The 23,077-nt window shown below is 36.7% G+C and overlaps 1 protein-coding gene across 1 annotated transcript in view; it reads right to left on the bottom strand.

The window, feature by feature from the left end:
- LRRC9 (leucine rich repeat containing 9) overlaps positions 1-23,077 on the bottom strand; it is a 123,089-nt gene that overhangs the window by 84,434 nt on the left and 15,578 nt on the right. Inside the window, exons 7-10 of the mRNA XM_055538237.1 lie at positions 20,350-20,532; positions 6,939-7,094; positions 4,145-4,341; positions 3,098-3,229 (exon numbers count right to left, since the gene is read on the bottom strand). Of these exons, the coding sequence (XP_055394212.1) occupies positions 3,098-3,229; positions 4,145-4,341; positions 6,939-7,094; positions 20,350-20,532 (668 nt within the window). The remainder of the gene's footprint in view (positions 1-3,097; positions 3,230-4,144; positions 4,342-6,938; positions 7,095-20,349; positions 20,533-23,077) is intronic.

Genomic DNA, 23,077 nt, shown 5'->3' with positions numbered 1-23,077 from the left:
CCCAGGGAGCTCACAGTCACATATTTTGTTCTATGGTACTTAGAAGTGATTTCTTTACATTGTAAATGCCCTGTATCTATAACTAGGTTAAAAGCTTCTCAACTACAAGGACAGTATCTTTGATGCTTTGGAGTCCCCATTTGATAAATGTTGTCTGATGTCAATAGATAACTAAATTGGCAATGTATAGGTAAATAATATGATCTGTAATGAAAATGCTATAGTGGCAACAGTGTACTCAACAGGCAAGTCTCTGTAAAGTTGGGACTTTTTTAAACTGAAAAATAAAGCCCTTTAATTTTATAAAAGAAATGAAGCTAAGAAATATGCAGCGATACACAATTAGAAATCTGCAATGCTCTTGTACTATAAACAAAGGTTTTTTTGGTATAAAACTTTATATTTTCTAGTTTATATTTATATTTATAGTTTATATAAATATACAGATATTTATATAAACTTCATATTTATAGTTCTAGCTCTATTCCAGTACTTTTTATTTAAATAGTAAATCATTGGCTCTAAAAATATTACTAACAATCAGTGTTTAAATAAAGTAACTAGCTATGTGCCACACAGAGTAATTTAAAGCATTTGAACAGTTGGTTCTTAATATACGTAAAAGATCAGGGCTAAGGTATTCATCAAGCTTGTAGTATGGTAAAAGTAACCAACAGTCCTTAAAATTCTGCCAACATGTATCTGATGGTCTCCTTAAAATGGATCCAGGTTAGTCTTATTAAAACCAAGTAAAAATTATTAATGCTTATTAAAAATCCACCAAAGCTATCTAAATTACTATAGGGTTGACACAGTTACCTAAATGGCTTTTTAGTTATCTTGCTTTTACATATTTTTGTAAAAGCTAATCTACTTGTTTTGTAAAGAGCTTACTTTGTGGTAAGTTAAAAAGAAAGAAATAATGAAAAAACAACTCATGTAGGTTGAGTGAATATAAATGAATGACTGAAGAATGATGCATACATCCTGCAAGAGATACCATTCAATTCCTACACTTGAAAAATCAAGGCCTCCACTTGTTTACATGGAAAGTGGGGTGAGTAACTTTTATATGAAAAGGCATTTTTTATATGAAAAGTGAAAGTGATAGTTGCTCAATCTTGTCCGACTCTTTGTGACCCAAGCACTGTAGCCCGTCAGGCTCCTCTGTCCATGGGGTTCTCCAGGAAAGAATACTGGTGTGGGTTGCCTTCCCTTCTCCAGGGGCTCTTCCCCTACCCAGGCATCCAACCCAGGTCTCCTGCATTGTAGGCAGATTCTTTACCATCTGAGCCACCAGGGAAGCCCACCTTTTATGTTTGTACATAAAAAACAAATTATGTGGTTAAACAAACAGTGATAATCACTGGGCAAGTGGGTGTACTGATACAAAACAAAATATTTTAAAATACTCCTTTTCCCTTGGGCAGAGTGCCTTATACTTTTCCACCAAAGTTCCCCAGGAACCTTCAGTAGCTTTTATTCACAGAAGTGAGTTAGAGCCTCATCTAACAGAATCAGGGGGCTTGGCTTCAAGTGCGTGCATGCTTGCTGCAGTGCTATCACTTCAGTCGTGTCCAACTCGGCAAAGCCATGGACTGTAGCCTGCCAGGCTCCTCTGTCCATGAAATTCTCCAGGCAAGAATACTGGAGTAGGTTGCCGTGCCTTTTTTCAAGGGGATCTTTCCTACCCAGGGATCGAACCCGTGTCTCCCTGCAGCTCCTGCATTGCAGGCAGATACTTTCACAAGTTTCTTTCTAAAAGTTACTGAAGTTTTGCATTTTAGTCCACAAAAATAGGTGTTTGTTTCAACACTGACTGTGAGTAAAACCATCCTCGGGGGTGAAATACCGAGTATTTTAAAAAATATTTTTTAATATTTTTTTAAAATTTTAAATTAAATTTTATATATTAATATATAATTATATATAAATTAAATAATAATAAAATTAAATTAAATTAAATTAAAATTTTAAATTAAAAATTTTAAAAAATATTTAAAAAATATTTTAAAAAGCTATTCTGTAGCTTTAAACATTTCCTGGTTTCTCTCCACAATCCAAGTTTGCAGTATGCTTCTAGAGTTCGAGGGAAATCTTCAGCTCATTCATAGGCTTCTTGATTTTGAGAAAATGACTGCAGAAATGTGAAAGTAGTAATTATGACATTTTTGTGCCAAGGCTCTTTTTTAGGATCATTTTTGAGGGTTGTACCCTCTAGTTGGGCTTCCCCAGTGACTCAGCAGGAGACACAGTTTCAATCCCAGGGTTGGGAAAATCCCATGGAGTAGGAAATGGCAACCCACTCCAGTATTTTTGCCTGGGAAATGCCATGGACCGAGAAACCTGGTGGACTACAGTCCATGGGGTTGCAAAGAGTTGGACCCGACTGAGTGCGTGCGCACACACACACATACACACACTCTATAGCTGAAGCAACACAACCACTTTCTTGTTCTACCAGTAGGCCTTGATTCTTAAGTGTAGATGCCTGCTTCTGGCTTCTGTTTTGGGGGGGCTATTCTGTTTTTGTCCAGATGGACTTTTCACCTGAATTCCTAGTTTTTAAGTATCTGCCTTATTTTAAAACGCATAAAGTCTATGTGCACCCTGACTAGCTAGTTCTAGACAACTAGTTTGACTCTGTGGACTCGCAGGAAATACACTATGCAGGATCCTCCAGTGTTTACAACCTGCTGCTGCCAATCCTGCCTTGCCATTCCTTTTCTGCTCTAGATTCTCACCCAGTAGTCAGAAACCAGGGCTATATTCAGTCCAGAAATAAACAGTATAGACATAAAATAAATGCTTGACCATAACTTTTCTAAATTATATTCTGCTCTTGGGCTAAGGGAAATTGAGTAAAAAGTAAAGAATTACTATTAGGATGTTTTCAAGTTAGCTCATGGCAATTGTGTAAACAGATAAATATATAGGTGTAAAGTAAGTAACTGCCAATTTTCAGTTGATGAATACTCTATATGGAAAGTGTGTTGAAATGGGACATTTTAAGATTTTTATAAGTTGATATTTTGGTCTATGATCCTAAGCACTTAAGATTAGTTTTAAAGCTATAACTAAATTTCAAAAGATTTACCAGTCATCAGATCGAGTGCCTTCTTCAAAGTGGATATTTCCCACTGTCTCCAATTCAATTAACAAAAATGGGATTAAGAAACTATGACTTTTCTTCTTTCGTTTTACTTCAATACGATAAATTGCTTCAATTCTATTTAAGAAAAAAAACAAACGTTAAAATTATCTAAAAATCACAACACTAAAATTCATGATAGCTTCTTCTAAGTTGATGTCAAAATATAAGGCTTTCATCAGTGGATAAAGAAAGCCTGATGTTAACAGTTAAACCAAGTAAAAGACATTCTATTTTTGGCAATTATAATCACCTCAAATTTTGTTAACCTCAGAACAAGTGAACGTTAGAAGACTCCTGGCTTTACCATTTATGATTCTCAGATTTTAGACAAATCACAACATTTTTCTACTGCAATTTCTCAGAAAATAACATTATTGACATTACTTATACCTGAATAGGCCTTTTTGAGGATTATATGCAAAATATATGTAAAGCTCTTAGAAAAGAATTTGGCACTGAGGAAGAACTCAGTAAGTATGTTATTATTTTGTTAGTATTATTATAGGGCAAACTAACTTATCCACTTAGGGCCCTCTTAAGTAAAAGGAAACTCACAGTACTTACTAAGTCTTCTTGATTTCTGTTTCTAGTTGATACTCAACCTGAATTTGTTTCTACATATTTCCAGACAACTTTTGTATGTGCTTTGCCCAGTCTCATCTGTTGTGAGTTTCTGCACCAGTAGCAGCTAATGTTAAAAAAAACTAATGTTTTTAGTTTGCAGATACGAGAGTAATGGTGTGACAAGAAGCCACTCAAAGGAAATGCACTGTTTCTAGTAAAGTATTGCCTGTGTAAAAAACTAAATTTAGCTTTGAACCAGAGATGCCCATCTCTCCTAAGAACTGGGCTGGAAACACATTTTATGTTGTACTTCATACTGTAATTCTTTCCATTCCTGAAGGAGAGAATTGGGCTCAACTAATGACCTAGAACTTTCTTTTTCTTCATGTTTCAAATTTGAACAAGTAGATAATTCATTAAACATACTCATCTAGTTTTTTGTTCCAGAATGTTACCCTTTCATTCAAGGCATTTAGTTTGATCACTATCTTCTGTTGAAGACTTGGTTCTTCTGTGACAGTTTCACAGATTTTTGATTTTTCAAGCTCAGTTACTTTATTGTTATTGGATCTATCATTGTGTCCTTTCCCAGATCCTTTGAGTTCAGTCAGTTCCCGTTCCAACTGTTGAAATCAATGTGCCAGAGAGCAAAATCATTTAGTGGAATCTATTAAATATTTAGTTAACTTAAATTAGTAAAGTAGAAACCTAGATATAAATAAGTCAAACTTCATAAAACCATGGCAAACACATGATTATAACTTTAGTTCAAGTTCAGTCACCCAGTTTCTCTTGCCCAAATGAAAGACAATATTAACTACTTCAAACATAGCAGTCCTCTCAATTGAAAATGAGAAAAGCAAAGAAGTAAATTTTAAAATATTATTGATGAGTTAGCTCCGCTGGTTTTGATACAAAGAAAATACCTAAACTAGAAATAATGTGACTTTTATCACTCCTACTTGTCAATTTTTCAACTATTTTGGTATTCTGGGAAAAATTAACATAAAAATACATAAAAGCATGGGTATAGCGTGCACATTTTTCTCTTTGCCTCAGTCTCCTATATGACTCTGCAAAATAGTTATCAGCATAACTTGATATTTGGGATTTTTTTTGTTCATAAAGAACTTTTTTGCATTCATTGGTATTTTTAAAATGTATTACATTAAAGTATAAGATTTATCTTTATTATGGAGGTTTTGAACCTTCCCTTAAATTTTGAGCCCAGAGTGAGTGCCTCACTTGCCTTACCCTAACCCCAGTCTTGTAGGATGGATTTCAAGATAAATTGTACTGTACACAGACAGGTGTATACAAATAGACTAATTTGTTAAGTTTCCCTACTCCCTTCTCTGTAATGGCTATATATAGTTGTTAAACAACCAAGTAAGCATATTTTATAAAATTGTCTGTAGTTTATATAACCTATAGCTATTATTTTTCACATATTAATATATCCATTTGCACATGAAAATGGCAGATAAAGAGTGATTTCCATATACTGGTTCTCCTGTGATTTCTTATTCAAATAAATAATTTAAATTATGTTAATGTTTTAACTTTAAGAATATTTTTTGACTATAATTGAATTTAAACTTGTTCATTTCAGAAAGAGTATTAATGTATTTAAAAACTTGGTTTTTAATGGCTACATACCATTCTATCTTAAGAATGAATAATTCTTCCTATCTTTTTAAATTTAAACATTGAGGTAGTTTCCAGTTTTTATTATTATTAATAGCACAGTGATGAATATTCTTATATATAAGTATTTATCCAAATCTAGTAGTAGATTTACTGGGTCAAAGGCTATGAGCATTTTTAGACTGTTAGTAATATATATGACCCAATTACACTCTCATCAGTGGCGTAATAGTGTCACACCCATCTTCACCAGGTGGGCTTCCCAGGTGGCTCAGAAGTAAAGAATCTGCCTGCCAATGCAGGAGATGCAGAAGGCTCGAGTTCAATCCCTGGGTTGTGAAGATCCCCTGGAGTAGGAAATGACTATCCATTCCAGTATTCTTGCCTGAAAAAATCCCATGGACAGAGGAGCCTAGTGGGCTACAGTCCATGGGGTTGCAAACAGTCAGAAGCGACTGAGCATGCACACATGCATCTTCACCAGGCAGGCTATGACAAATTTATAGGTGAAAATGGTTGCTTGTTGTCTTATTTCATACCCAGAAATTAACAGTCAAACTGAGGTCTTCTTTCAGATGTTTATTAGTCAGTTTTTATTTCTTCTATTGTAAAATGAAAGTTCATGGAATTTGTTCAATTTTTCTATCTGGATATTTCCTTTTTGTTTTGTTTATGAGTACCTTTATCCTAAACAAAATTTTTCAGATTGTCATTTATTATTTATTTTCATTAATGATGCTATTTAGTACAAAAGCACTTTTTAAAATCTAATCTTAATTCTGTTCTTCATGATTTATAGTGTTTTTCTAGAGTTTATAGTATTTTTCTTATTTGGCAGACTGAGATCAATCAAATATATTAATCTATATATTCTCTGCCTTTTTATGATTTTATTTTTACATTTAATTATTTTTCCCCATTATATTAGCTTTTGGTCAAGTATAAAGTAAGGACTCAATTCTCCTACTCCCAAGTATTGTGACTATTTTCTTAACACTATTGCTTAAATAAAGCATTATTTTCCTATACTTTTTAAATACAATAAATTCTGATACATACAAAATTCTGTTTTGAGGTAATTCTTCATTTTTCAGAGTCCACTTTTAGTAAAGGAAATTCAATTTATTCTAAATAAAAAAGGAACATATAACTACTAAAGTATAGCTTGTTATAAAGTTCCCACCACATTGTATACCTTAATAGTGTTAGTGAAGGAATATTTTAGCTCTTTAGACAAAAAATGAATTTTGAGCACAGCCTGCTGGTATCTAATAAAAATGCAGTGAAATAAGTCTCACAGATCTCTATAACTCAGTGAATTATATTGAATTACCCAGTATTTTTAAAATTCTGTAAATTAATAAGCCTATACGCTTTTTAAATTGCAGACTTCTAAGCACAGAATGAAGCCAAGTTAAGTACCTAGAATCAAAACATTTTCAGGGCAAACTTACTTGAAACTTGGTACTAATGTATACGTATAATTCTATACATATATATAAAATTTAAAAGATAATGCCATCTGCCAGTTTTATTAAGACATGGCTATTGAAATTTTACGATATTATCTTACATTCTTTTTCAAAAAGTTGAATAATTTTATTCGTTCTTCTGGCAACTTCTGTAATTTACATTTTCGATCATTCAGTTTTTCAAGATCTTCATTAAGATGCCTCTGAACAGTTTTTATACGCATATTGTAATACATTATTTTTTTCATTGCTGTGGTCTAAAAGTGAGAAAAAACCCAGAAGGTTAGCTGAAACAAAACATTATAGGTAATTATTAGTGGTATTATATGAGTGTGGTGTGTTTATATAAAAATTTAAAGTTTTACATGCTCAGTTACTAATATTATTAGTTGAAATGATAATGGTTATACAGAATTCTCTACTCAAATTTAATAAGCAAAATATAAAAATCTCAAAGATTTTCTCTGTGGGTAATATTTTAAGTGTGGGGCATATTTACATTTACTTTCAGGATGCCAACATAAAGAGAATATAGATAGAACTCAATTTACAAATATCATTTAGGTAATGCAGCAGTACTACTAAAACTAATGTATTATTCCTATTTGATTAATTGAAAAAATAAATTTAAGATAATAAAAGCAAAGGTAACATTCATTTTTTAAAATCATGTTTAAGAAATAGCATTTCGTGTTTTTTTTTACAAGTTTGTAAAATGATGCTCTAGATGAATTTGTTTTAGATTAAGCAAGTTACTAAACTGTCAATCTAATTCAGTTATCTTGAATTTCTTAATATCAATGGGTCATGTAGTTATTAATGCTTATCATGATAAACTGATTAAATCCACCATTAAGAAATACACCAGGCACCAGGAGCTTTGCACGCACAACTAGCTCTCCCCATTTTACGGACTGGAAAGTGGAGGCTCAAGAAATCTTGGAAAGCACTTCAGGTTCTTAAAAGAACAGTGGCCAGCCTGCCTCAGAAACTCCTGTTCTTTCCATGGCACCTGGGAGTTTCCTTGACCTTGAGCTTCTTCCTGTTTGGATTTCTTGATATGGGTGTGGTGGATTCTAAAGACATCATAGTGGTGAACCAGACATGTTCCCAGTACTGCACGGGATTTACAGTTTAGTGGGAGGATATAGATCAAGCCCTGAGCCTTTGGAGTGGGAGCACTGACTCCAAGATCCTAGACTACCAGAAAACTAACCCTCAGGTCAGTTCAGTTCAGTCACTCAGTTGTGTCCAACTCTTTGTGACCCCATGGACTACAGCAGGCCAGGCTTCCCTGTCCATCACCAACTCCTGGAGTTTACTCAAACTCATATCCATTGAGTCGGTGATGACATCCAACCATCTCATCCTCTGTCGTCCCCTTCTCCTCCTGCCTTCAATCTTTCCCAGCATCAGGGTCTTTTCAAATGAGTCAGCTCTTCACATCAGGTGGCGAAAGTATTGGAGTTTCAGCTTAAGCATCAGTCCTTCCAATGAATATTCAGGACTGATTTCCTTTAGGATGGACTGGTTGGATATCCTTGCGGTCCAAGGGACTCTCAAGAGTCTTCTCTAACACCACATTTCAAAAGCATCAATTCTTCAGCACTTAGCTTTCCTTATAGTCCAACTCTCATATCCATACATGACTACTGGAAATACCAAAGCTTTGACGAGATGGACCTTTGTTGCCAAAGTAATGTCTCTGATTTTAAATGCTGTCTAGGTTAGTCATGACTTTTCTTCCAAGGAGCAAGCATCATTTAATTTCATGGCTGCAGTCACCATCTGCAGTGATTTTGGAGTTCCCAAAAATAGTCTGTCACAATTTCCAGTGTTTCCCCATCTATTTGCCATGAAGTGATGGGACCAGATGCCATGATCTGAGTCTTCTGAATGTTGAATTTTAAGCCAACTTTTTCACTCTCCTCTTTCACTTTCATCAAGAGGCTCTTTAGTTCTTCTTCACTTTCTGCCATAAGTGTGGTGCCATCTACATATCTGACGCTATTGATATTTCTCCTGGCAATCTTGATTCCAGCTTGTGCTTCATCCAGTCCAGCATTTCTCATGATGTACTCTGGACATAAGTTAAATAAGCAGGGTGACAATATACAGCCTTGACGTACTCCTTTCCCTCTATTGTTCCATGTCCAGAATTTTCCACAGTTTGTTGTGATCCACACAGTCAAAGGCTTTGGCATAGTCAATAAAGCAGTAGTAGATGTTTTTCTGGAACTCTCTCGCTTTTTTGATGATCCAACAGATGTTGGCAATTTGATTTCTGGTTCCTCTGACTTTTCCAAATCCAGCTTGAATCTGGAAGTTCATAGTTCACATACTGTTGAAGCCTGGCTTGGAGAATTTTGAGCATTACTTTGCTAGTGGAACTAACCATCAGTTCAGTTCAGTTCAGTTCAGTCGCTCAGTCGTGTCCAACTCTTTGCAACCCCATGAATCACAGCACACCAGGCCTCCTTGTCCATCATCAACTCCTGGAGTTCACTCAGACTCACGTCCATCGAGTCAGTGATGCCATCCAGCCATCTCATCCTCTGTCGTCCCCTTCTCCTCCTGCCCCCAATCCCTCCCAGCATCAGAGTCTTTTCCAATGAGTCAACTCTTCGCATCAGGTGGCCAAAGTACTGGAGTTTCAGCTTCAGCATCATTCCTTCCAAAGAAATCCCAGGGCTAATCTTCTTCAGAACAGACTGGTTGGATCTCCTTGCAGTCCAAGGGACTCTCAAGAGGCATCTCCAACACCACAGTTCAAAAGCATCAATTCTTCGGCACTCAGCGTTCTTCACAGTCCAACTCTCACATCCAAACATGACCACAGGAAAAACCATAGCCTTGACTAGACGACTAGGGAGTATCAAATAGTGAGAACTCACACAAAGGAAACCACTTGAATACAAGACCTGGCATCACCCAACCACCAGTTAGCACCCTGTGCAGGACACCTCGTCTAAACAACAAACAAAACAAAAATACAAATGCAATCATCAGCATTTTACCAGTAGTCATGTACAGTTATAAGAGTTGGACCGTGAAGAAAGCTGAGCACCGAAGAATTGATGCTTTTGAACTGTGGTGTTGGAGAAGACTCTTGAGAGTCCCTTGGGCACCAAGGAGATCCAACCAGTCCATCCTAAAGGAAATCAGTCCTGAATACTCATTGGAAGGACTGATGCTGAAGCTGAAACTTCAATACTTTGGCTACCTGATGCAAAGAACTGACTCACTAGAAAAGACCCTAATGCTGGGAAAGACTGAAGGCAGAAGGAGAAGGGGCTGACAGGATGAAATGGTTGGATGGGATCACTGACCTGATGGACATGAGTTTGAGTAAGCTCCAGGAGTTGGTGATGGACAGGGAAGCCTGGCGTGCTGCAGTCCATGGGGTCACAAAGAATCAGACATGATTAAGCAGCTGAACTGAACTGAACTGAACTGAATCATCAGCAGACAGGATTACCACCTCAGTCAGCCTTGCCCATCAGAGGAGAAACAAACAAACAAACAAAAACTCAGCACAAATCTCACCCTATATGAAGCTTACACAAACCACTGGACCAACCTTAGGAGGGCAGAAACCAAAAGGAAGAAAGAATTCAACCTTGAAGCCTGCAAAAAGGAGACCTCAAACACAATAAGTTAAAAAAAATAATGAAAAGGCAGAGAAAAACTACACAAATGAAGGAACAAACTAGAAACACAGAAGTCCAAATAAATGAAGAGGAAGTAGGCAAACTACCTGAAAAAGAACTCAGAATAATGATAGTAAAGATGATTAAAAACCTTGAAAACAGAATGGAGAAAATGCAAGAATAAATTAACAAAGACCTAGAAGAATTAAAGAATAAACAAACAGAGACAACACAATTACTGAAATTAAAAATACCCTAGAAGGAATCAATAGCAGAATATCTGAAGCAGAAGAATGAATCACTGAGCTGGAAGATTAAATGGTGGAAATAACTTCTGAAGAAAAAAAAGTAAGAAGAATGAAAAGAACTGAGGACAGTCTCAGAGATCTCTGGGACAATATAAACATACCAACATTCTAATTATAGGGGTCCCAGAAGAAGAAAAAAAGAAAGGGTATGAGAACATTTTTTAAGAGATTATAGTTGAAAATTTCCCCAACATGGAAAAGGAAATAGTCAATCAAGTCCAAGAGGCACAAAGATTACCATACAGGATAAACCCAAGGAGAAAAATGCCAAGACACATACTAATCAAACTAACAAAGACTAAACACAAAGAAAGAATATTAAAAGCAGCAAGGGAAAAGCAACCGGTAACATACAAGGGAAACCCCATATGCTTAACAGCTGATCTTTCAGCAGAAACTCTGCAGGCCAGAAGGGAATGGCAGGATATATTTAAAGTACTGAAAGCGAAAAATCTACAGCCCAGATTACTATACCTAGGAAGGATCTCATTCAAAATTGATGGAGAAATACAAAGCTTTTCAGACAAACAAAAGTTAAAGAGAATTCAGTACCACCAAACCAGCTTTACAACACATATTAAAGGGATTTTATAGTCAAGAAATATAAGAGAAGAAAAAATATCTACAAAATCAACCCCAAATAATTAAGAAAATGGCAATAGGAACATATATATCAATAATTACTTTAAATGTAAATAAGCTAAATGTTCCAAACAAAAGACACAGACTGGCTGAATGAATACAAAACAAGACCTAAATATATGCGGTCTACAAGAAATCCACTTCAGACCTAAAGACACATATAGACTGAAAGTGAGAGGATAGAAAAATATATTCCATGCATATGGGAAGCAAAAGAAAGCTGGAGTAGCAATCCTCATGTCAGACAAATAGACCCTAAAATAAAGAAGATTACAAGAGGTAAGGGAGGACACTACATAATGATAAGGAATCAATCCAAGAGGAAGACATAATTGTAAATATCTATGCACCCAACATAGGAGTACCTCAGTACATAAGACAAACACTAACAGACATAAAGGAGAAATTGACAATAACACAATAATAGTAGGAGACTTTACCATCCCACTCCACACCAATGGAAAGATCATCAAAACAGAATATTAATAAGGAAACACAAGTCTTAAATGATACATTACATGAAATGGATCTCACTGATATCTTCAGGACATTCCATCCAAATGCAGAAGAGTACACCTTCTTCTCAAGTGCACATGGAACATTCTCCAGGATAGACCACATCTTGGGTCACAAATCAAACCTCAGTAAATTAAAGAAAACTGAAATCATATCAAGCATCTTCTCTGACCACAATGCTATGAGACTAGAGTCAATTACAAGAAAAAAACTATAAGAAACACAAACACATGGAGATTAAACAACACGTTTCTAAATAACCAACAGGTTACTGAAGAAATCAAAAGGGAAATCAAAGAATTTCTAGAAACAAATGACAATGAAAAGACAACAATTCAAAACCTATCAGTTCAGTTCAGTTCAGTCACTCAGTCATGTCCAACTCTTTCTGACCCCATGGACTGCATCACGCCAGGTCTCCCTGTTCATCACCAACTCCCGGAGTTTACTCAAACTCATGTCCATTGGGTCAGTGATGCCAATCAACCGTCTCAGCCTCTGTCGTTCCCTTCTCCTCCCACCTTCAATCTTTCCCAGCATCAGGGTCTTTTCTAGTAAGTCAGTTCTTTGCATCAGGTGGCCAAAGTATTGGAGTTTCAGCTTCAGTATCAGTCCTTCCAGTGAATTTTTAGGACTGATTTCCTTTAGGATGGACTGGTTTGATCTCCTTGCTGCCCAAGGGACTCTCAAGAGTCTTCTCTAACACCACAGTTCAAAACCATCAATTCTTCAGCACTCAGCTCTTTATAGTCCAATTCTCACATCCATACATGACTACTGGAAAAACCATAGTTTGACTAGATGGACCTTTGTTGGCAAAGTAATATCTCTGCTTTTTAATATGCTGGCTAGGTTGATCACAACTTTTCTTCCAAGGAGCAAACGTATTTTAATTTCATGGCTTCAGTCACCATCTGAAATGATTTTTGAGCCCCCAAAATAAAGTCTGTCACTGTTTCCACTGTTTCCCCATCTATTTGTCATGAAGTAATGGGACCAGATGCCATGATCTTAGTTTTCTGAATGTTGAGTTTCAGGCCTACATTTTTACTCTCCTCTATCACTTTCATCAAGAGGCTCTTTAGTTCTTCTTCACTTTCTGCCATAAGGATGGTGTCATCTGCATATCTGAGGTGATTGATATTTCTCCCGGCGATCTTGATTCCAGCTTGTGCTTCATCCAGCCCAGCATTTCTCCTGATGTCTTCTGCATATAAGTTAAATAAGCAGGGTGACAATACACAGCCTTGACGTACTCCTTTCCCGATTTGGAACCTGTCTGTTGTTCAATGTCCAGTTCTAACTTTTGCTTCCTGACCTGCATACAGATTTCTCAAGAGGCAGGTCAAAACCTATGGGTTGCAGCAAAAGCAGTTCTAAGAAGAAAGTTTATAGCAATACCTCAAGAATCAAGAAAAACATCAAACAGACAACCTAACTTTACACCTAAAACAACTGGAAAAAGAAGAAGAAAAAAAAAAAAACCCCAAGATTAGTAGAAGGAAAGAAACATAAAGATCTGAGCAGAAATAAATGAAAAAGAACTGAAAGAAACAATAGTAAAGATTAATAAGACTAAAAGCTGGTTCTTTGAGAGGATAAAATTGACAAACCGTTAGCCAGACTCATCAAGAAAAAAAGAGAGAAGAGTCAAATCAACAAAATTAGAAATGAAAAAGGAGAGGTTACAACAGACAATGCATAAGTACAAAGGATTATAAGAGGCTATTATGAACAACTATATGGCAATAAAATGGATAACCTGGAAGAAATGGACAGATTCTTAGAAAAGTTCAATCTTCCAAGAGTGAACCAGGAAGAAACAGAAATTATGAACAACCCAATTACAAGCACTGAAATTGAAGCCTGTGATCAAAAATCTCCCAAAACACAAAAGCCCAGTACGAGATGACTTCACAGGAGAACTCTATCAAACATTTAGAGAAGAGATAATGCCTATCCTTCTCAAGTGAGAGTTTCTCAGTTGTGTCTGACTCTTTGATACAGTCCATGGAATTCTCCAGGCCAGAATACTGGAGTGGGTAGCCTTTCCTTTCTCCAGGGGATCTTCCCAACCCAGGGATCGAACCCAGATCTCTCAGACTGCAGGCAGATTCTTTACTAGCTGAGCCACAAGGGAAGCCCAAAGTTAATACCACCTATTATCATGTCCAACTCTTTGTGAGCCCATGGACATCCATGGAATTCTCTAGGCCAGAATACTGAAGTGGGTAGCCTTTCCCTTCTTCAGGAGACCTTCCCAATCCAGGGATCGAATCCAAGTCTCCCACATTGCAGGTAGATTCTTTACCAGTTGAGCCACAAGGTAAAACTCTCAAAATTTTTCAAAAAAAAAAAAAAAAAAAACTCTTTAAAAAAATTGCAGAGGAAGGAACACTTTCAAACTCATTCTATGAGGCCATCATCACCCCGATACCAAAATCAAAGACATGAAAAAAGAAAACTACAGGCCAATATCAGTGATAAACACAAATGCAAAAATCCTCAACAAAATCTTAGCAAACAGAATTCAGCAACACATCAAAAAGCTCATACACCATGATCAAGTTGGGTTCATTTCAGGGATGCAAGGATTCTTCAATATATGCAAATCAATCAATGTGATACACCATATTAACAAACTGAAAGATAAAAACCATATGACCATCTGAATAGATGCAGAAAAAGCCTTTGACAAAATTCAGCACCCATTTATGATTAAAACTCTTCAAAAAATTTGCATAGAAGAAACCTACCTCAACATAGTAAAGGCCATATATGATAAGCCCACAGCAAACATTATTCTCAATGGTGAAAAACTGAAAGCATTCCCCCTAAGATCAGGAACAAGACAAGGGTGTACACTTTCACCACTATTATTCAGCATAGTTCTGGAAGTCCTAGCTACAGCAATCAGAGAAGAAAAAGAAATAAAAGGAATCCAGTTCAGAAAAGAAGAAGTAAAGCTCTCACTGCTTGCAGATGACATGATACTGTACATGCTGCTGCTGCTGCTAAGTTGCTTCAGTCGTGTCTGACTCTGTGCGACCCCATAGATGGCAGCCCAACAGGCTCCCCTGCCCCTGGGATTCTCCAGGCAAGAACACTGGAGTGGGTTGCCATTTCCTTCTCCAATGCATGAAAGTGAAAAGTGAAAGTGAAGTCGCTCAGTCATATCCAACTCCTTGTGACCCCATGGACTGCAGCCTACCAGGCTCCTCCATCCATGGGATTTTCCAGGCAAGAGTACCGGAGTGGGGTGCCATTGCCATAGAAAACCCTAAAGATAGTATCAGAAAATTAGTAGAGCTAATCAGTGAAATTAGCAAAGTTGTAGGATACAAAATCAATACACAGAAATCACTTGCATTTCTATATACTAACAATGAAAAATTAGAAAGAGAAATTAAGGAATCAATCCCATTCACCACTGCAACAAAAAGAATTAAATATCTAGGAATAAATTTCCCTAAGGAGAGAAAACAACTGAATACAGAAAATTTTAAGACACTGATGAAAGAAATCAAAGATGACATAAACAGATGGGAGTGATATTCCATGTTCCTGTGTAGGAAGAATCAATATTGTGAAAATGACTATACTACCAAATGCAATCTACAGATTCAATGCGATCCCTATCAAATTACCAACGGCATTTTTCACAGAACTACATAAAAATTTTTCAAAATTCATATGGAAATACAAAAGACCCTGAATAGCCAAAGAAGTCTTGAGAAAGAAGAATGAAGCTGGAGGAATCAACCTTCTTGACTTCAGATTATACTACAAAGCTACAGTCATCAAGACAGTATGGTACTGGCACAAAAACAGAAATATAGACCAATGAAACAGATAGAAAGCCCAGAAATAAACCCATGCACCTGTGGGTACCTTATTTTTGACAAAGGAGGCAAGAATATACAATGGGGCAAAGACAGCCTCTTCAATAAATGGTGCTGGGAAAACTGGACAGCTACATGTAAAAGAATGATATTAGAACACTTCCTAACACCATACACAAAGACAAACTTGAAATGGATTAATGACCTACAGGTAAGGCCAGAAACTATAAAACTCTTAGAGGAAAACATAGGCAGAACACTCAATGACCTAAATCAAAGCAAGATCTTCCATGACCCACCTCCTAGAATAATGGAAATAAAAACAGAAGTAAACAAGTGGGACCTGATTAAATGTAAAAGCTTTTGCACAGCAAAGGAAACTATAAGCAAGACAATGCTCAGAATGGGAGAAAATGACAGCAAATAAAACAACTGACAAAGGATAAATTTCCAAAATATACAAGCAGCTCATACAACTCAATACCAGAAAAACAAACAACCTAATCAAAAAGTGGGAAAAAAGACCTAAACAGACATTTCTCCAAAGAAGACATACAGATGGCTAACAAACACATGAAAAGATAGATGCTCAACATCGCTCATTTTTAGAGAAATGCAATTCAAAACTACAGTGAGGTATCTCCTCAAACCAGTCAGAATGGCCATCATCAAAAAGTCTACAAACAATAAATGCTGAAGAGGGTGTGGAGAAAAGGGGACACTCTTGCCCTGTTGGTGGGAATGTAAACTGATATAGCCACTAAGGAAGACAGTATGGAGATGCCTTAAAAAATTAGGAATAAAACCACCATATGACTCAGCAATCCCACTCCTAGGCATATACCCTGAGGAAACCAAAACTGAAAAAGACACATGTATCCCATTGTTCACTGCAGCACTACTTACAATAGCTAGAACATGGAAGCAACCTAGATGTCTATTGACAGATGAATGGATAAAGAAGTTGTGGTACATATACACAATGGAATACTACTCAGCCATAAAAAGGAACACATTTGAGTCCGTTCTGATGAGGTGGATGAACACAGAACCTATTATACAGAATGAAGTGACTCAGAAAAAGAAAGATAAATATTGTATTCTAACACATATATACGGAATCTAGAAGAATGATACTGAAGAACTTATTTACAGGGCAGCAATGGGCAAACAGACATAGAGAATAGACTTATGGACATGGGGAGAGGGGAGGAGAGGGTGAGATGAATGAAAAGAGTAACATGGAAACTTACAAATAGATAGCCAATGGGAATTTGCTATATGGCTCAGGAAACTCTTTAACAGGGGCTCTGTATCAACCTAGAGAGGTGGGATGGAGAGGGAGATAGGAGGGAGGTTCAAAAAGGAGGGGAAATATATATACCTATGGTCGATTCATGTTGAAATTTGACAGAAAACAACAAAATTCTATAAAGCAATTATCCTTCAGTTAAAAAATAAATTAAAAAAGAAAAAAATTTAAAAATACAAAAAAGAAATACACAAAGTAAATGGTGCTTATGAGTTATACTAGTAAAAAGAACTAGCTGAGAAGAAAATAAACAAATCAGGTCATATTATTAATAATATTATTAATATAATATGACCTGGCTTTAACTGTTTACCTGAAATAATGAAGAGATTTTTTTTTATCAGGAAATCTGTACTCAAATAAGTTGGAAGGCTTGTATACTGTTATCTGATTTACTTAGTAGAGAGTAGATAGTCAAGATCCCAACAGAATTATTTGGCATAAAAGATGGAATGGAAACAAATATATGAATGCTGAAAAAGCAAAATAATTCCCTTTCCCACACATGCTATGAAATTCTGAAACTGAAATCATTAAATCCTTGTGTAAAATACAAGGCATTCATAAAATTGGAGCATTTAAGAGTGGGGAAAGCTGTTTTGGGTGATGATTAGCAGATAAAAATTCCTGACCAAGAAGAGCTTGTTTCTTGTGTGCCACTAAGGAAAAAAAAAAATCATTAACTAAGGAAACGGCAAACGGTGCGTTTTTTTTTTTTTTGCCTACAAGTAGCAAGTAAAGTCAGGACCTACCTACCCAAGTGACACACCTACCCTACCTTCCCATCCACACCATGCCCTTGGTGATTCATCCAGTCCTCAGCTTGGTACTATCCTTCTGCTTTCAATTCTCATATTTATATCTTCAACCTAGGTGACTCTATTAAACAGACTCATATCTATCTCAGATGTTCAAAAGATTATTCAAACCTTCTGTGCTTAAAATTAGACTGTGATTCTTCCTTCTAAATGTATTCCTCCCATACTCTTCCTTATCTCATCAAATAGCAGCTCCTTTTCCCTCAGTTGCTTGGGCCAGTTGCTCAGAATTATTCTCTACTTTGTTCTTCTACACTTCAAATTCAATCTATCAGCAAATCCAGATGGGTCCCACCTTCTAACTACTACCACAATTTGATTACTTTTTACTACCTCCACTATAGTGTCCTGTATCAAACCATCAACATCTCTCATCCAAGTTTCTGGAACCTAACTGGTCTCTCTGCTTTCACCTTTTCCCTCAAATCCTCTATTCTTAATTTATTATCCAAAAAAAGATCCCTTTGCTTCTCTAGTGGCTCCGGCAGTAAAGAATCTGTCTGTAGTGTGGGAGACCAGGGTTTGATCCCTAGGTTGGGATGATCACCTGCAGAAAGGAATGGCTACCCACTCCAGTATTCTTGCCTGGAGAATTTCATGGCAGGCTACAGTCCATGAGGTCACAGAGTCGGACATGACTGAGTGATTAACACTTTAAAACATAAGGCATCTTGTTTCACCTCCTCTCAAAGTTTTCCAGTGGCCTCATATCACTGAAAGTAAAAGCCAAAGTTCTTACACCATTCTTCAGACTCACATGGTTTGCCCCCCACCCCCCGACCCCGCCACTCCTGTATTCATCTCTTTCTCTCCTCTTTATTTACTCAGCTCCAGCCAGACTAGCCTCCTTGTTGTTCTTAAAATATGAGAGGCATGCTCCTGCTTAAGGTCTTTGTTCTTGCTGATCCCTGAAGAGCTTGCCCCATTACTTCCTCAGTTCTCTGCTCAAATGTTGCCTAAATAAATAATTTCCCAACAATTCTACACAAAAAAGGCAATAGCCCTTCCTCTGCGCCTAACAACAATCTTGTTTCCTTCACCGTGTTGTTCTCCATAGCATTTATCACCATCTGACATACTAGTTTTTTACTCATTTAGTCCTTATTATCTGCCTTCTCTCACTAGAATGTAAACTCCATATGGAAGCAGGGGTTTTATCTATTTTGGTCATTTTATTTCTAGTGCCCTAAACTGTGTCTCAATGTCTAATAGGCATTAAATATTTGTTAGATAAATTAATCAGACAAGTAGTTTAATGAAGCATATTCACCCTGCTCACCTTTTAGAAAGTGTGTGATTAAAAAACACATAGATGATAATGGAACTTTCAAAAATATGGTGTCACTGTGAAGTTTTGTAATTATTTTTGACTTAACACTGTTAGAGAAGACATTCCTACCTGACCCTCCAATGACTCTGAACCTCTGCTAGTAGACAATAACTATCTAGCCCTTTGCTCAATATTACAAGACAGCTCACTTCTTAGATTGGGATGGGAGAGAGGATAATCTCAGTTTTGAAAAGAAGAGAGGAAAGAAGGGAACTTGACAATAAATCCTCAGGCTAACAAGAGAAGAGAAACAAGATAAATAGGTAAAGGCATTCTTCATCTGTGTTGAGATAATGGATGAACCACAAGGAAAGGATGGAAGGGCTTTATGTGGGGGCATCCACATGCTTGGCACATTCTAGATACTCATAAACTGTTTATTGAATGGTTAAATAAATGAACAAATGGGCCTCAATGGACTGGAAGGAGAAGTAGAAATATAATGTGGAAAGAATATTAATAAACATGGTAAATTCCTATGAACTCTATTCTCAAATTACAAAGCCTTTAGTACCATGTCAAAGTAGCCCCTTTACTGAGAGATTCACCATCAGTGACAGCCCAGGAAAAGCTCTCAAGATTTTGGTCATCTTCAAGATTTTGGACATCTTCAAGATTTTGGCAGTGTGAGTGGATCCACTTATACTTACAGAGAACCCCAAACCATCTTTAACTAGATTAAAATCTACCTAATCCTGGCATACTACCATCAACCATGGGTATTTTCTAATTTTGATATATAATATTCCAAATGAGAGGAAGTTACTTGTTTCATTTCTACTTTGTTTAGGTTTTATTAATTTTCGTATATTCTTAGCATTGATGATAATTTTTCAGATTTTCTTCTTTAAGGTTATATAAATTATAAATGTTTTTCTATTATTTTACCTTCCAGTATTGTCATCAAAATTGAGGTTCTAGTACTAATATTATTATTATTTATATGCATTTATGTGAAATATCCAGCTCACTGGGCAGAAGGAGAATTGGTGACAACACTGACAAAACACTACCACCTACCACACGTTGACATGGCCAGAAAGAGGCAGTTCATTACACTGAAGTCACAGATACCTGATTAGGGATACACTTACATCTGCCAGTTCCTTGATCTGCTTTGGTGACACATCAAACGTATCGAGTCTTTGAAGGCAAGGCAAATGATATAACACATGTGTGGAATAATTACACAGCACACAAACTGGATTGGTTTTATACTGAGGATCATTCAGACATAAATCCTTTAAGTGACGTAGCCTGGTTAAGTTAGTAAGGTCCTAGAACAGTAATAAAGGAATTAATTTCAACTGTCCATTTCTAAAAAAGGCATTTGAATTCTTAAGATCACCCATAACTTAATTAATGCATTTTAATTATGTACCTTAATATGTGGAAGTGATTTAGATGAATAAATGTTATTCTCTAGTGAAAAAGATGCTAAATACTTGAAAAATGGATCAATACTTAAACAGCAGACTCTGTTTCCATGCATTTTAAATGTAAAAGGCCAAAGAGTATTTACTGAATCATGTATTCCACATGAAATCTTGGAGCCCATTTATTCCTTCAGACTCCATTCCCTCTTTGCACACAGCCCCTTTGCCAACAAGTGCCCAGCAGTAACAAGGGTGCAGGTCTCCTACAAGCTTCATCAAACTCCCCGCACCGACCACCACTCTTTTCCTTAGCCTCCAGGTCTGCTATTATAACCAAAGACTTATGGCACCTCTGTTCTATCATAATTACCACTGATATCCTGAGTTTTAGGTTTTCTTTTGATTTGAGGTTTTCTGTTTCTATAAATTCCATTTCTGCCTATTAAAGGCAACTGAAATCTAGCTTTCTCCTAAGGCCCTCTTTTTCCTCACAGACTCTGGAAGGGTAAGGGTTGTTAATGTAATTACATCTTTTACCTTTAAATTAAAATCATATGGAATACATACATGATTTAGTAAATACTCTTTGGCCTTTTACATTTAAAATGCATGGAAACAGAGTCTGCTGTTTAAGTATTGATCCATTTTTCAAGTATTTAGCATCTTTTTCACTAGAGAATAACATTTATTCATCTAAATAACTTCAACATATTACTTTCCACCAATCTCTAAGACATCCTCACATCTTTCTCGATAATAATATTACTAGGGGGGCCTGGGGTAGGAGGGTATGATGGTAGAGTGGACTTGATGGAATGCAATGCTAGTTAGGAGACTCAGAATCAGAACTAAAGGAAATCCAAGGCAAGAATCAGGAGGTTCTAATTTAGAAGATAAAGTACAAATGGAATCAGGAAGCAAGTAATGAAGTCAGGCTGCCAGAATCAACAGTAAGGAGGAGGTGGACAATGTGTGTCCCAGCTATCTATGGACAAGTGAGAACTTGGCTCCCTGGCTGGACCTGAGGCTATGGCTGGGCCCATAGCCCAGGAGTGGCACTAAGCAGTGTTTCTCTAGAAAGGAGACTGCTGGATAGACTTGTGCAGAGAATTATTTGGTCAAATTCTGCAGGGCAAGGAAGGTAAACCACTGATAGTTCTGAAGTATGAAGATACTGTTTTCTGGGTGGCTGGTTTGCATCTGACCATGAGTCTAAGCTATGGTGGGTGTGAACTTTGAAGTCTTACACAGGAATCCTTCACCTACACTCTAAAGTTAGATGACACTGGAGTCTATGAAAGCACAACATCTCACTGAAAATTAGTGGTATGGTACCTGGTACAGATGGAAAAGGGCACACAAATTTTTTCATCACCACCAAGATAGTATCTTTTTAGGGTGACTGGAAAGGTTAGACATAAAAATTCAGAACAGTAGTATTTCAGGAACATTCCTAGGATGAGAATAGTAACAGTTGCTGTGAGTTATGCTCAATGTTTTTTTGAGAAGTAGCCGCCATTATTGCAGAGAGTCTTTTTAATTTTATGCCATACAGTGAATCTTCACAATAGTCCTATTTAATCCCTTCTTTTGGTGAGGAGACTGAAATAGGTTAACATTATAACAGTGAGACTAATAATAAAATAGCCTATCTATTGAGTGATGTTCAGTCTTTATTCTAAGAACCTTATATTATTATGTCACTTCAGCATCACGTTACCATTGTATTGCGCCGCCCCTGGTTTGTGGCAGGGCTAGAAATGACAGGTCTTCCTGGCTGTGCAGCCTCTGCTCTTCGCCACAAGGCTGCCGTGGCAGGCCAGGGTGAGATAAGCTTCCATATGGCTTCTTGGCAGGGTGATACCTCATCCTCCCAGCATTCTGTTCTTCAGCCTCAACTCATACTCTCTCCCTCGTTCTGCTCCAGACAGAGGATTTCTAGTTTTTTAAATTTGCCACCATCTTTCCACCACCTAGGTCCTGCACACCTTTGCTTGGAATGCTCTTTCCTTAGGTAACTCCTGTTCATGTCTCATTTGTTAGCTTAAATATTACCTACTGAGCAAAACACTGAGCATAACTCACAGCAACTTTTACTATTCTCATCCTAGGAATGTTCCTGAAATACTACTATTCTGAATTTTTATGTCTAACCTTTCCAGTCACCCTAAAAAGATACTATCTTGGTGGTGATGAAAAAATTTGTGTGCCCTTTTCCATCTGTACCAGGTACCATACCACTAATTTTCAGTGAGATGTTGTGCTTTCATAGACTCCAGTGTCATCTAACTTTAGGTAATATTTAAGGTAACAAATGAGTGTAGGTAATATTTAAGTGTATACAGATACACATTTTGAATATATGTTTCATAGCTCCCTCTGATCTTTGTTGCTGTTGTTACTACAAATAAACCCCTTGATTTCCTACCTCCACTTCTTTCTGCAT

This window comes from Bubalus kerabau, chromosome 10 (assembly GCF_029407905.1).
Source record: "Bubalus kerabau isolate K-KA32 ecotype Philippines breed swamp buffalo chromosome 10, PCC_UOA_SB_1v2, whole genome shotgun sequence".
Taxonomy (NCBI): Eukaryota; Metazoa; Chordata; class Mammalia; order Artiodactyla; family Bovidae; genus Bubalus; species Bubalus kerabau.
Note: the sequence above shows the minus strand (reverse complement) of the source record. Positions and strands in the feature narration are given on the sequence as shown.